Here is a 12,500-nt window from a genome sequence, read left to right as displayed (position 1 = left end):
AGCTGGACCATTCACCAGCTAGGTCTACCCTCATGCCAGCCAAGCAGACGAATTTTGTGGAAGAAAAAAATAGGAGTTCCCCGAGGCTAGAAGGAATGAACCTGGGTCTCTGTATCTAACATGAAACAAGAAGGATTAAATTTTATGTCCTAGGGTTAAAAAATTCTATGATTCTGGATAGTAACCCTTTTATTTTGGAATAATTTTTAGAAATATTTAGAATTTTAGAAAGTTGCAAATAAAGGACAGAAAGTTCTAGTACACTTTACACCCAGCTTCCCCTAATGCCACCACCTTACAGAGCTGCAGACATTTGTCAATCTAAGAAACCAACATTAGTATATTTCTGTTAACTAAACTCAGACTTCTTGGATTTTGCTAGTTTTTCCACTAACATCCCTCTTCTGTTCCAGGATGCAAATCAGGATATCACATTTCATTTAGCCACCATGTCGTTGGTCTCTCTGCTCTGTGACAACTGTAATTCTTTCCTTGTTTTTCATGATCTTAGCCATATTATAGCTTTTAATAAAGGCGGACTTTCTGAGATACTGTAAGAGTGATATCAAAGACATAGGCAAAATTCAAATATAATAATATAAAGGGTTGCACATAAAAACTAAATTGCAGATGATATAGGCCAAAGGATGCAATTCTAAGTGCAATCTAAAATCTGAAAGTGATACTTGCGGGAGAGCTAAGTATGTGGTTTCTATGCTACTTGCTGGCTGTTTCTAGCTTCCACTCTTGTCAAAGCACTCACAGTTCAGTTAGGTTTTTGTCATTCCGAAGAAAAGGCCAGTTTCATTTTCGATATGGGCATCTGCATGAAAACTGCTAAGCAACTCCAAGAACTAAAATGGCTGATTTAACAAGTTGGAAATGGTTGCCTCTCATTCCTCTGGAATCCTATCAGAGAATGACAAAGTCTTTTGAAAGTAAGAAAGAAAAAAAAAGAAAAAAAATCAATTACTGGAAACGGCGAATATTTTACACAACCTAAAGAAGCTCCAATTTTGTCTCCAGCGTCTACCAATAAAATGGAAGTGACACTACTACAGAAACGAGTTGTGATTTCTGTGTCTATAAATGGCTTTGCGATCTGTGGATTAAAGGAGTATCAGACACTCAGGATATTGACAATGCCCTTCATCCTTCACTGACTATCCATATGGTTAGCCTAGTAAATATGTGGTAAATGGTTACCCCTCAGCAACTGCAAAGTTTAATAGTCTCCAAATAGTAGGAACGGCATGAAAGGAATATAGCTCCCTCCCTGGAGTGAAAGCTATTACTGCAGTGGGCAAATCCTCAGATGAAACAATCTATCCAGCTGTAGGAATTCCTTGAAGGAATGTGACGCCAGCTCCATAAAATGCACTGGAGTTCAGTTAGACCTTTCCTTACAGTATGAATAATGGGCTCAATTTTGCTTGTATGGTAAACACTGATACATCTACGAGTAACTCTCTGGGGAGGTATCTTCCTGTAATCTTCCTTGAAGGCATTTTTATCTTGCAGTGATGGTTTAGTATCACCAAGAAAAAGGAGCCAATTCTGATCCATGAGAACTTTAGTTCCTTAAAGTAGTTTACTAAAAAAAAAAAAAACGAATATAAAGTTTATCCATTGACCACATGCAGTTGCCAACATATTTTTATAATTGCTACCATTTATAAAAACTACTTGTTTTGTTTCTACCAGGGAGACAATCTAGTTTGGTGACAAGAAGCTCTGCAATATTTTGCCAAAAGATCCTTCTGCTCCATGAGAGGTGGAACAATGCTGCTGGAAACTAAAAATCTGGACTCTGAAGTGGGGATTTGTAATGGGGGCCTACAGCTTTTCTGCAACCCTAACTACTATCTTGAAAAATGGAAGGGACCAGCAGTTAGCGTAATGGCTATGTTGCTTAACTCCCATGTAGTTGACCATGGTTAGAGTCCCAGACCCAGTGGCTTAAACTCACGCTGGGCGCGTGTACGTGCATGCCCAAGATCCCGAGAGGAGAATGGAGAAAGGATTGTGGTGTGGCCATCCCCCCTGGGGGGTGATTTCTCACTTTCTGTCTTTCTGTTTCTGTCTTTCTGGCGAGCGCACGTGCCCAAGAGCAAAAACCTCAAAAATAAAGAAATAAATGAAATAAAAATGGAAATCAACTCATGCCTTAAAAACTAAGGGAGTGGGACCAGCAGGTGGCATGGTGATCAAGTTGTGGAACTCCCACATGACCAACCATGGTATGAGTCCTGGACTTGGCAGCCTGCTTTCTCACTTTCTCTCTCTCAGCTTGCTTTCTCATCCATCCCCCACCCCATCTCTCTCTCTCTCTCTCAATTTGGGAGCACACATGACTTATAGTAAATCAAAAATAATAATAAATAAAATGAAATGAGTTAATTCTCTCTCTCTCTCTCTCTTTTTTGTGGCTAGGCCAGCAAGGTGGCAAGAGCTGGCCGACCTGCTATTCAACAGGCTGAAACCACGCGGGGGACCCGGGTCCCATCCTCAGCCCCTATGGAGCTGGTAGAACAGTAAGATGGCCGTGAAACCCTTCCTGAGCTTGATGGTCGCCATCTCCCGACCTGCTGACGCAGGGCAGGGACCAGACCGGACTGAGGGCTGACCAGCCTGACCCCCGCCAGGCTGATGGCCGGAGCCTGGGCTACACCGCGAGGTCCCTGACAAGCCACTCTTCTCTGCGAAATTTCCAACCTTCTCTTCATCTATTTATTCAGTCCACGCACGCACCGAAGGTACGAACCAAGCAACACCGAGAAAGAACAGATCCATCACCTGACAGCGTTTCCAGCTTTGTTGGGGAAGACAGACCTCTGTCAATCTCACAGGTGACTTCACGACTACAAGGTGCTTGATAGGAATGTGCCCCATGGGGTGGGAGGGGTGGGTCTAGCAGGGGACCGTCAGGCCAGGAAGTAGCGGACTGCTCCCCAGAGGAAGCCGCGTGAGGGCTGAAATCAGAACAGTGAATATGAATTAGTGATGGGAGGAGGAGGACCGATGGGCCGGCACAAGGACAGTGTGTGCAAAGGCCATGGGGTGTGCAGGTAGACGGGAACTCTGAGGAGCCAAAAGAAGGGCAGCCACGAGCTCGCAGACTTCCAGAGGGGAGAGGCTTTGCTAAGCTAAAACCCCACTCTGCCCCCTCCCGCCCCACGTCAGAGCTCCTGGATCCCCAGGTGCCCCACGACATCCTGGTGGGCCAACTCTCTGATCAGTAAGAAGGTCAGACATGTTTAAGTGACTTGGTGGGTTGGCGCTCCCGAGGGAGTTTCAAAAAGGTCCTCCCACAGCAATGCGTTGCCCCTGAGGGTCTGCTCCTTCGGTCTGGGTCCTGGGTTGAAGTTAGGTGGGGCAGACCACAGCCAGCTGTATCCCTTGTGTCCTTCGAGTGAGAAAAGCATGCTGTTGTCGAAAGCACCATGGCTTAAACTCACACCAGGCGCATGTGCGGGCGTGCCCAGGGTCCCGAGAGGAGAAAGGAGGAGAAGGGATTGCGGCGTGGCCATCCCCCCGGGGGGTGATTTCTCGTTTTCTGTCTCTATGTCTCTCTCTGTCTTTCTGGTGAGCACACGTGCCCCATAGCAAAAACCTCTACAAAAATAAGAAAAGAAGAAGAAGATGGGGGTGACATACCCATTCAAAGGGATCACACACACACTCCAGTTCTGCCTCTGGATCAGTTTTATTTGAAATAATTCATCTTATTATTTAAGTCCTTTCAAGTCAAGATTTCTGCTATTTGCAAGTGAAAAAAATCCTAATGGGCAAGCAATCTAAAATCTGTATCACAACCACAAGATCCCACATCAGATAGTCCTACATTCCCTCTCCAGTCTCCCCGTTCACCCGCCTCGCTTCAGCCACACTCCACTATTCCCTTTCCTCTGGGTTTGCACACGGGCAGTCCCCTCTGTCTGGAATGCTGTTCCCCCACGTTCCTCAGAAGCTGCCATCATACCCTGTACTTCTGCTTCATGGCACGTTCTGTGCTGGGAGAGCGTGTGTTTATTTGTTTACCCCTCTCATCTCTCCTTCCAATAGATACAGTCTCCATGGAGTCAGGGCTATATCTGTCTGGCTCACCACGGTGACTGTAGCAGGCATTCACTCCTGTGCAAGGCTCAGAGTAGGGTCTCACTACAGAATTACTGAGTGAATTAATGCATGAACAAATGAATGAATTATATGAGATGACACTTGAGAGAAGTCCTTTTTTAAAAAAGAGATTTTTGCTATAGGGCACGTGCACTCACAGGAGATACCGAAAAAAAAAAAAAAAAAAAAAAAAAAACAAAGGAAAAAAAAAAAAAAAAAAAAAAAAGAAAGTGAGAAATCACCCCCCAACGAGGGTGGCCATGCTGCAATCCCTTCTCCTCTTGGGATCTTGGGCATGCATGCACACTCCCTCGACATGAGGTTTAAGCCACCAGGTCCAGGACTTGAACTGCAGTTAGTTGACTATGTGGGAGTCCAGTGATGTAACCACTACGCCATCTGCTGGTTCCTAAATGAGTAATTCCTTTTTTTTTTTTTTTTTTTTAAAGAGCTCTTTAAAGTGGTATATAACGTACAAAGAGACATTTAGTAAATATAAAAGCATTCTATTTTTTGGGAACCAGCAGTTAGCGTAATGGCTATGTCGCTGGACTCCCACGTAGTCGACCGCGGTTCCTGTCCTGGACCCGGTGGCTTAAAACTCACGCTGGACGCATGTGTGTGCGTACCCAAGATCCCGAGAGGAGAATGGAGGAGAAGGGATTGCAGCGTGGCCATCCCCCCTGGGGGGTGATTTCTCGCTTTCTGTCTCTATGTCTCTGTCTGTCTGTCTGGCGAGCACACATGCCCTATAGCGAAAACCTCTCAAAAAAAAAAAAAAAGCATTCTATTTTTCCTTTTTGGATGAAGAAATGCTATGCTATTATATTAATATTAGACTTAACATTTAGCTACAATAAATTCATGCAACCTGAGGTACCGCTACCTCCACAAAGCCAGGAGCCACAAACCAATTGCCTATTGGAACCAGGCAGCACATGTAGACAAGTGAAAGGCTGCATGTAACAAAACAAGGAGGGAACTGGGACAAACTGGACAGCGAGCCTAACAGGCAGGGGTCCTCAGACATAGTTGATTGTTGCCTTTCAAGGGAATTTAGGTCCATCATCATCACCAGATGAATTTACCAGATCTGATGTTTCAAGAAGACAGAAGACTAGATTTTTGTGTAAAATCTTTAAATCACTTATATTAATTTTAAATATTAACAAATACAGTTCACTATGTGGGGCAATCAAAACATAGTCATAGGCAAAATATGGCCCACAAGCCCACTAATATTCAGCAGTAGTCAATCATGATTTGAGTCCTAGACCCAGTGTCTTAAAACTCACACTGGGCACATGTGCATGTGTGTCCAAGATCCCAAGATGAGAATGTTGAAGAAGGGACTGCGGCGTGGCCATTCTCCCTGTGTGTGTGTGTGTATGTGTGATTTCTCTCCAGCAAGTACACACACCCTACAGCAAAAATCTCTTAAAAAAAAAGAAAGAAAAGATTTTATTTTTCTTCCAGTCCATATCTGAAAGCCTTAGAAGGTTCTCACACTAGAATTAGAAGAAACAGGCACACGTATTTGAGACTAAACACCAAAAGAACTTCGTGGGAAGTTTTACACAATGATTAAAAAGAAAAATTAACAACCCAAAGAGAGTTAATCGATTTAGTGTCACTACCTATCAAAATTTCTTAGGCATTGGAATCACGTTTATTTAATGAAATTAAATAATATCATCTACATGTTCTTGTAGCAACTTAGGGTTTTACAACTAATTTTCATATTCACTTTTCTACTTGATTCTCATATTTTCATTTTTCAGATAATAACAGAAGCACAAATGACTTGCCTAAGGCTCCACCACCAGTCCGTGGCAGAGTAAAAGAAAACAGAATCATCCTAATTTTAGTGACTATTCCCATATAGCATGGTTGCCCAAGGCAACCTATTTCATAGACACTTGGCTATATATTTTGTTTTACTCATTAAATTTGACAACGTTCTAATACAGTATTGATACATTACAACTAGAAGGGTCATTACAGGCAATGTAAACTATAGACAGTACTTCTCAACTTCCTGCTCCCTTTTTGTTCACATGTGTAACACAGTCTCAACAGGAATGTTTCATATGTGACGTTATTCATAACAACGGTAGAGAGAGGTCTCTGGAGAGTAGCAGGGAGTGCATGTGCAGACAGAATTGTGCCCTTGAGGAATCATCTCCCATCAACTGAAATGGCCTGCTCTAGCCCCGACCCCTGGGTTAAAAACGATCAGTACCGTCCATCCTTCTTCCTTTTCACTTGACAGGTTAGGAAGCTAAGGATAAGTCAGATGACTGACTTGCCTAAGTTCACAGAGTTACAAAATGGCAAAGCCAATTCTAGAATCCAACCTCTAAAATTAAGTATAAAGTAAAGGGGTCAGCCAGTGATATGGTGGTTAAGGCACCTGGAACCTACATGGCCCACTGCATGGTTTGAGTCTCAGACCTGGCAGCTTGAAAAACATGCCAGGCACATGGGCATGTGTGCCTAGAATCCCAAGAGGAGAATGGAGGAGAAGGGATTTCAGCATGGCCATCCCCTAGGGATGCTTTTTCATCCCTCTTCACCCCGATCTGTTTTTCTCTCTCCCTTTCCCCCGCAAGCACACGTACCCTACAGCAAAATTAAAAATAAAAATAAAAAAATATGGCAAGGAAGTGGGCTCTAAAGCCTTCAATATTCTCAAAGACATTATCACAGGTTGTGAGATTTGGGGGGAGGTATGTGTGTGTGTGTGTACACATGTACACATGTGGCTGTTTTGTTGTAGCTTAACGACTTTTCTAAGATGCCAGACGCCTTTTCTCTTACCTCCCATCCTTCCATTTCCAGTCCTCTCTTCCCATATATGTCATAGATGGCCCTGGTTTGGGGATCACTAAGCACTGTAAATTAAAAATCAAACATGTTATGAAGTATAAAATTTTCCTTAAATATAATCCTTTCTGAAAACAGACAACAATGTCATTAGTTAAGACGATCTCTTGTTCTTCCCTGTCTGATCATAACTTTCCTAAAGAACCTTTTCATTTACTATGTGTTTGTCCCCTTCACTGCTTTACCCATCCAACCTAGGATCTACTTAATGGTGGCTATGAATGAGAAAAGTTGGATTTTCCCAGTGTCCAAGTTACTTTTAATTGTAAGGTACACCTTGTAGGTAGAGGTTGAACATTAAAAACTTTGAAATACTCCAAAATCTGACTTTTTTGAACACCAACATGATATCACAAATGGAAAATTCCACATCTGGCTTCATGTGGCAGGTTATGGTCAAAATGTTGCAATACAAAACTACTGTATAAAATTGGGCCAACTCCATAGTGACACAGCAATGCGCTGCTCAAGAGAAGCTGAATCCCTCCTGGTGACTGAGGTTCAAATCACAGTCTTAGAGGCCTGAAAAACACAGTGGACCCATGTGTGTTCATACCTTAAATCTCTCTCTCCTCCCACCTTCCCTTTGGCAATTAAAAAAAAAAAAATTAGTAAGTTTCTTCCACAGTGTATAAAGTATACTGTTTTAAAAGAGTTGATTCTAGTTTCTAAAGAGAGAGAAAATGAGAAAGCCCCCCCCCATGGGAATTGTCATGCTATAATCCCTTCTCCTTCATTTCTCCCTCTTTTCTGGATTTTGGGCATACACACACAAACACACACAACACACACACGCACACACACACACACACAACACACACACGCACACACACACACACACAACACACACACGCACACACACACACACACACACACAGACAGCCAGCATATTTCTTCAGCCACCAAGTCCAAGACCAGAACTGCATAGTCAACCATTTGGGATCCAGTTTCCTTATCTACCATTGGTCCTCCAAATTATGTTATTTTGATGTTCTTTTCTTCTTTGTAGATCATTTAAAAAGAAACAACACCTCTTATAATGTTGTTAGCCATGCTACCCAAAGTACACAGGAGATTTCCCAGTAAGGGTGAGAGTTATTCAAAGGATGTCCAAACTAAACTTGAAAGTCAGTGAGGACAACAGTCATTCTCTTCAACCTCTACTCTATGAACTTCTGTTTAAGACCTTTGCATCTTTTCTCCCCAAAGAGTTTCCATATACTTTTAGGCCTAATTAAAAAGCAATGTACATGATTCTATTCATATTCAAATTTAATGGGGAAAAAAGAAATGCTGACCACTAGAAAACATGGGAGCCAAACTTCTTGAGCTAATCTCTAGGATTTAATAAGGAATTATTCATTCACTATTTTACTTTAGGCAAAACACTGGGACTAGGTCTGCTGCTACAGCATTTTTACAAATACTGGCAAGGTTTTTCTATTAACTCCTCCTCAAATCTTCCAAACAACACAAGCAAGCAATGTGGATAATTTAGACAACCATAAAAGTAATGTAGCCATTTAGACAACAATATACAATAAAAAGAATAGGCTTCTGGTCTTGACAATCACATAAGCATAGCAGTCTGAATAGAGTTAAATTTGGTAAATGACACAACATCCAAAGCACATGTTTATCATGCACCAAGTCTAATTTTTATTGGTCATTAAAAATCACACTTTTCAGTAAAATTAGAGAGTGAAATACACTATGTACTATCATGTCTACCACGAGAACTTTTTTTTTTTATTTTGTAAAGACATACATTATATAAATTTTGGTCTGTTCAATTAAGGAGCAAATTGCCAAATAGTTCTAGAATGAACAACTTATTTACTTGATATCTATCCCAAGAGTGATTGCACATGGTTTTTGTTTTTATTTTTAAGTTGTGGTAAAATACACACATAAAATTTACCATTTTAACAATTTTATAGTGTATGTTTCAGTACCATTAAGTATGTTTCATGTTTTATAACTATCATCACTATCTATTTCCAACATGTTTTTTCATCCCAAACAGAGGCTCTATATCTATTAGTGACTTTAATATTTTATAAACAAGTAGATGGCAAAATTTTCTTTCTGACATACATTTGATCTAAGTATAAAAATCTGAATTTCTTGGTTTTACTTTCTATTAGTCTTTTTAACATCATTTTCTTCCTTTTGTTTTAACCTTTAACTGAATGCTACCAAACCAATAAAATCACTTTAAGATGAAAAAACATCCTGAATCTTCTCACAAAAAAAGAGAACAAAGAAAGCTTCCCTGTACTGATCAGCCTTTTACTTCTAAGAGTTCCCTTTAGAAGAAAACTGGTAAACGATTGAAAACTCGAGTATTCCCCAGTAGTTCCGACCCTGGTCTATGCTTCACTTGTACTCTCATTTTCTACTCACTGGACATGTATTGATTTCCAAAACAAAATACTACTCTTTCAGGGAACCCTGTCAGTAAAATGTACTAAACTAACCGCCTCTTTTATACACCTCTAAGGACTCTCTTTTCTTATCCTCTACAAATCAAGTCTCTTAAAAATCGAATATCTGTTACCAGGTGTTTCTATAGAGCCAAGCCCTCCACTGACCTTCATAAGCTTGGTGAACAAGGTTAAATAGTCGTTCTGCTTGTGATTTGAGCTCCGGGTCTCTGTGCTTGTCTGGATGGTAAAGCATACACAGCCTCCGGTAGGCAGCTTTCAGCTCTTCAGAAGAGGCCTGAAAAAAGAAAAATTCAATTGGAGAACAATCAATGCTACTTAAACATTATCATTATCAGAATCAGCCTTGAAATGGAAACCTGTCAGCCACATTCCAACATGCTTACTCTCCACATACAGGATGTAATGAAGTTATGCTTTATTACCTCAATAATGCTACTTTCTCCTACCGTTAATAAAGTAATCAATTATGTACATCAATAGCAACCGTGTTTTGCTGGAAAATGCTGCTATCAGATGGAATTGAAAACTTGTGTCTCTGTACTAGCTTGATGAGCTCTGAGCTGAAACTAACATGTCACAGAGACCCGTTTACTCTTTAAACTATTTGAAGTAAATCATGTCAAGACACTAGCAACAGAGAATATTTTCAGAAGAGAAAAACTATATACCATTAGACAGAAATGATATCCATTTATTTTGACAAAGGAGACAAAGATATTAAGACAAGGATATCAATCCTTAAAAATCGAAGACAAACAAGGGACCGGCAGATGGTGTAATGGTTATGTCACTGGACTTCCATGTAGTTGACTGCGGTTTGAGTCCCAGACCCGGTGGCTTAAAACTCATGCTGGCTATGTGTGCACGCCCGTCCAAGATCCTGAGAGGATAATGAAGGAGAAGGGATTGTGGCATGGCCTTCTTCCTGGGGGGTGATTTCTCACTTTTTGTCTGTCTCTCTCTCTAGCAAGTGCAAGCGCCCTATGTCAAAAATCTCTCCCCCCACACACAAAAAAACAAAACAAAAAACAAAGACCAATAAAATTGTAAAACCTACAAACATCTCTAGTTTGACCTCTAATTATAAAAGGTAGCACATAAAATTACAAAACTGCTTTACTAACTTATAGTAACCACCCCCTAAAACAAACCAAAGGCTCCTTCCCAATACATGACTCTCCAGTTCTCCTAAGTAGTCAATTTAAATAATTCTTAAAAATTTATTATATTAAAAGAATGTTTTTAGGCTTCTTTTATTCATGATAGAGAGTGTGCAGGGTGTGGGCACCCTTATCAGGGGGTTACCACATTATGATTTCCTTCTAAGTGCTCTCCAACTCGGTGACATCTTGGCCATGCATGTGTCTTGTGTGGTTTTTTTGGAGAGATTTTCGCTATAGGGCGTGTGCGCTCGCCAGACAGAGAGAGAGAGACATAGAGCCAGAAAGCGAGAAATCACCCCCCAGGGGGGATGGTCACGCCGCAATCCCTTCTCCTCCATTCTCTTCTCGGGATCTTGGGCACGCACGCACACGCGCCCGGCGTGAGTTTTAAGCCACCGGGTCCGGGATGCGAACCGCGGTCAACTATGTGGGAGTCCAGCAACATAGCCATTATGCTAACTGCTGGTTCCCAGTGTCTTGTGTGTTTTCAGGTCCACCCAGGGATTCAAACACGCAGTCAGCCAGGTGGCTTCCAGCACTGCAGTTTCATATGCTAATGACTGCGCCTTAGAGGCTAGGCTCTAAATAGTTAATTTGAAGGGGAAAAATGCACAGTACTAACAGAACAGATGATAAAAAGAGTAGAATGAGTCCCAGGTGTGTCTGAACCATGCAGAATGGTAGAAGAACTCGCATAAAAACTCACACTCTCCTTGGCCTGTCCTACAACCACCACAAAGTTATATACAGAGCCTCTCAGAGCCCCAGGATCAGTGCAGGGTGTATTCGAATGACCCTGTGAGGTAAATGCTAGGTTTGATTCTAGCAATAGAGCCTAATTTGGCGACATGGCCAGTTCTATCCAGATAATTTGTCAAGTAAAAGATATTTTATTTGGGGAGGCAATCCCACCATTTTGACAACTGAGGTACATTTCTAGGACAGAGATAACAGAGATCTAGCTCACTAAGGAAAACGTTACGTTATATTTCCCCTATAATTTCCAAATGTTTCATTATCTTAATTCTGAGATGAATAATTTTCTTTCTTTCTTTCTTTTTCTTTTTTTTCTTCCTTCCTTCCTCCCTTCCTTTCTTTTTTTGCTAGAGGGCATATATGGTCGCCAGAGAAAGAGGGAGAGAAGACAACGCCCCTGATGGGGAATGGTCATGATGCAATCCCTTCTCCATTGCTCCCTCCTTTTGGGATTTTGGGCACACATGCACATGTACCCAGTGTGTTTCTCAAGACCTAGGGCCCAGGACTTGGACTGTATGGTCAGCCACATGGGATCTAGCTGCTTTAAATACTAGGCCATGAAGCTGGACTGATGAATGCAATTTTTGCCAATAAAAATTTTACTGTACTTAATGACTGACAGGTGACATGGTGGTTAAGGCGTTAAAATCTGACATGGCCAACTATGGTTCGAGTACTGGACCTGGCAACTTGTATTCTCTATAGGGCACGTGCGCTCGCCAGAAAGACAGACAGGGAGACAGAAAGTGAGAAATCACCCCCGGGGGGATGGTCATGCCACAATCCCTTCTCCTCCATTCTCCTCTTGGGATCTTGGGCCTGCAGGCAGACACGCCCAGCGTGAGTTCAAGCTACTGGGTCTGAGACTTGAACTGTAGTCAACTACCTACATGGAAGTCCGTTGACATAGCCATTACGTTAACTGCTGGTCCCTGGCAGCTTATATTCTCACGTTCATTCTCTGTCTATATCTTTCTGGTCAAATTTTAAAAATGATGATAATAATAATAATAAAAAATAAAATTAAAATTTTTTGGAGAGATTTTTGCTATAGGTGCGTGTGCTTGCCAGAAAGACAGAGACAGAGATACAGAAAGTGAGAAATCACCCCCCCCTCCCAGAA

At 41.6% G+C, this 12,500-nt stretch overlaps 1 protein-coding gene across 3 annotated transcripts in view; it reads right to left on the bottom strand.

Moving 5' to 3' along the window:
- DNAJC11 (DnaJ heat shock protein family (Hsp40) member C11) overlaps window positions 1-12,500 on the bottom strand; it is a 107,489-nt gene that overhangs the window by 53,895 nt on the left and 41,094 nt on the right. For all 3 annotated transcript variants that reach the window (XM_006145389.3, XM_006145390.3, XM_006145391.2), the window contains 2 exons: window positions 9,600-9,729; window positions 6,940-7,013 (listed from right to left, as the gene is read on the bottom strand). In XM_006145389.3, the coding sequence (XP_006145451.1) occupies window positions 6,940-7,013; window positions 9,600-9,729 (204 nt within the window). The remainder of the gene's footprint in view (window positions 1-6,939; window positions 7,014-9,599; window positions 9,730-12,500) is intronic.

This window comes from Tupaia chinensis, unplaced genomic scaffold, assembly GCF_000334495.1.
Source record: "Tupaia chinensis unplaced genomic scaffold, TupChi_1.0 Scaffold000146_1, whole genome shotgun sequence".
NCBI lineage: Eukaryota > Metazoa > Chordata > Mammalia > Scandentia > Tupaiidae > Tupaia > Tupaia belangeri.
Note: the sequence above shows the minus strand (reverse complement) of the source record. Positions and strands in the feature narration are given on the sequence as shown.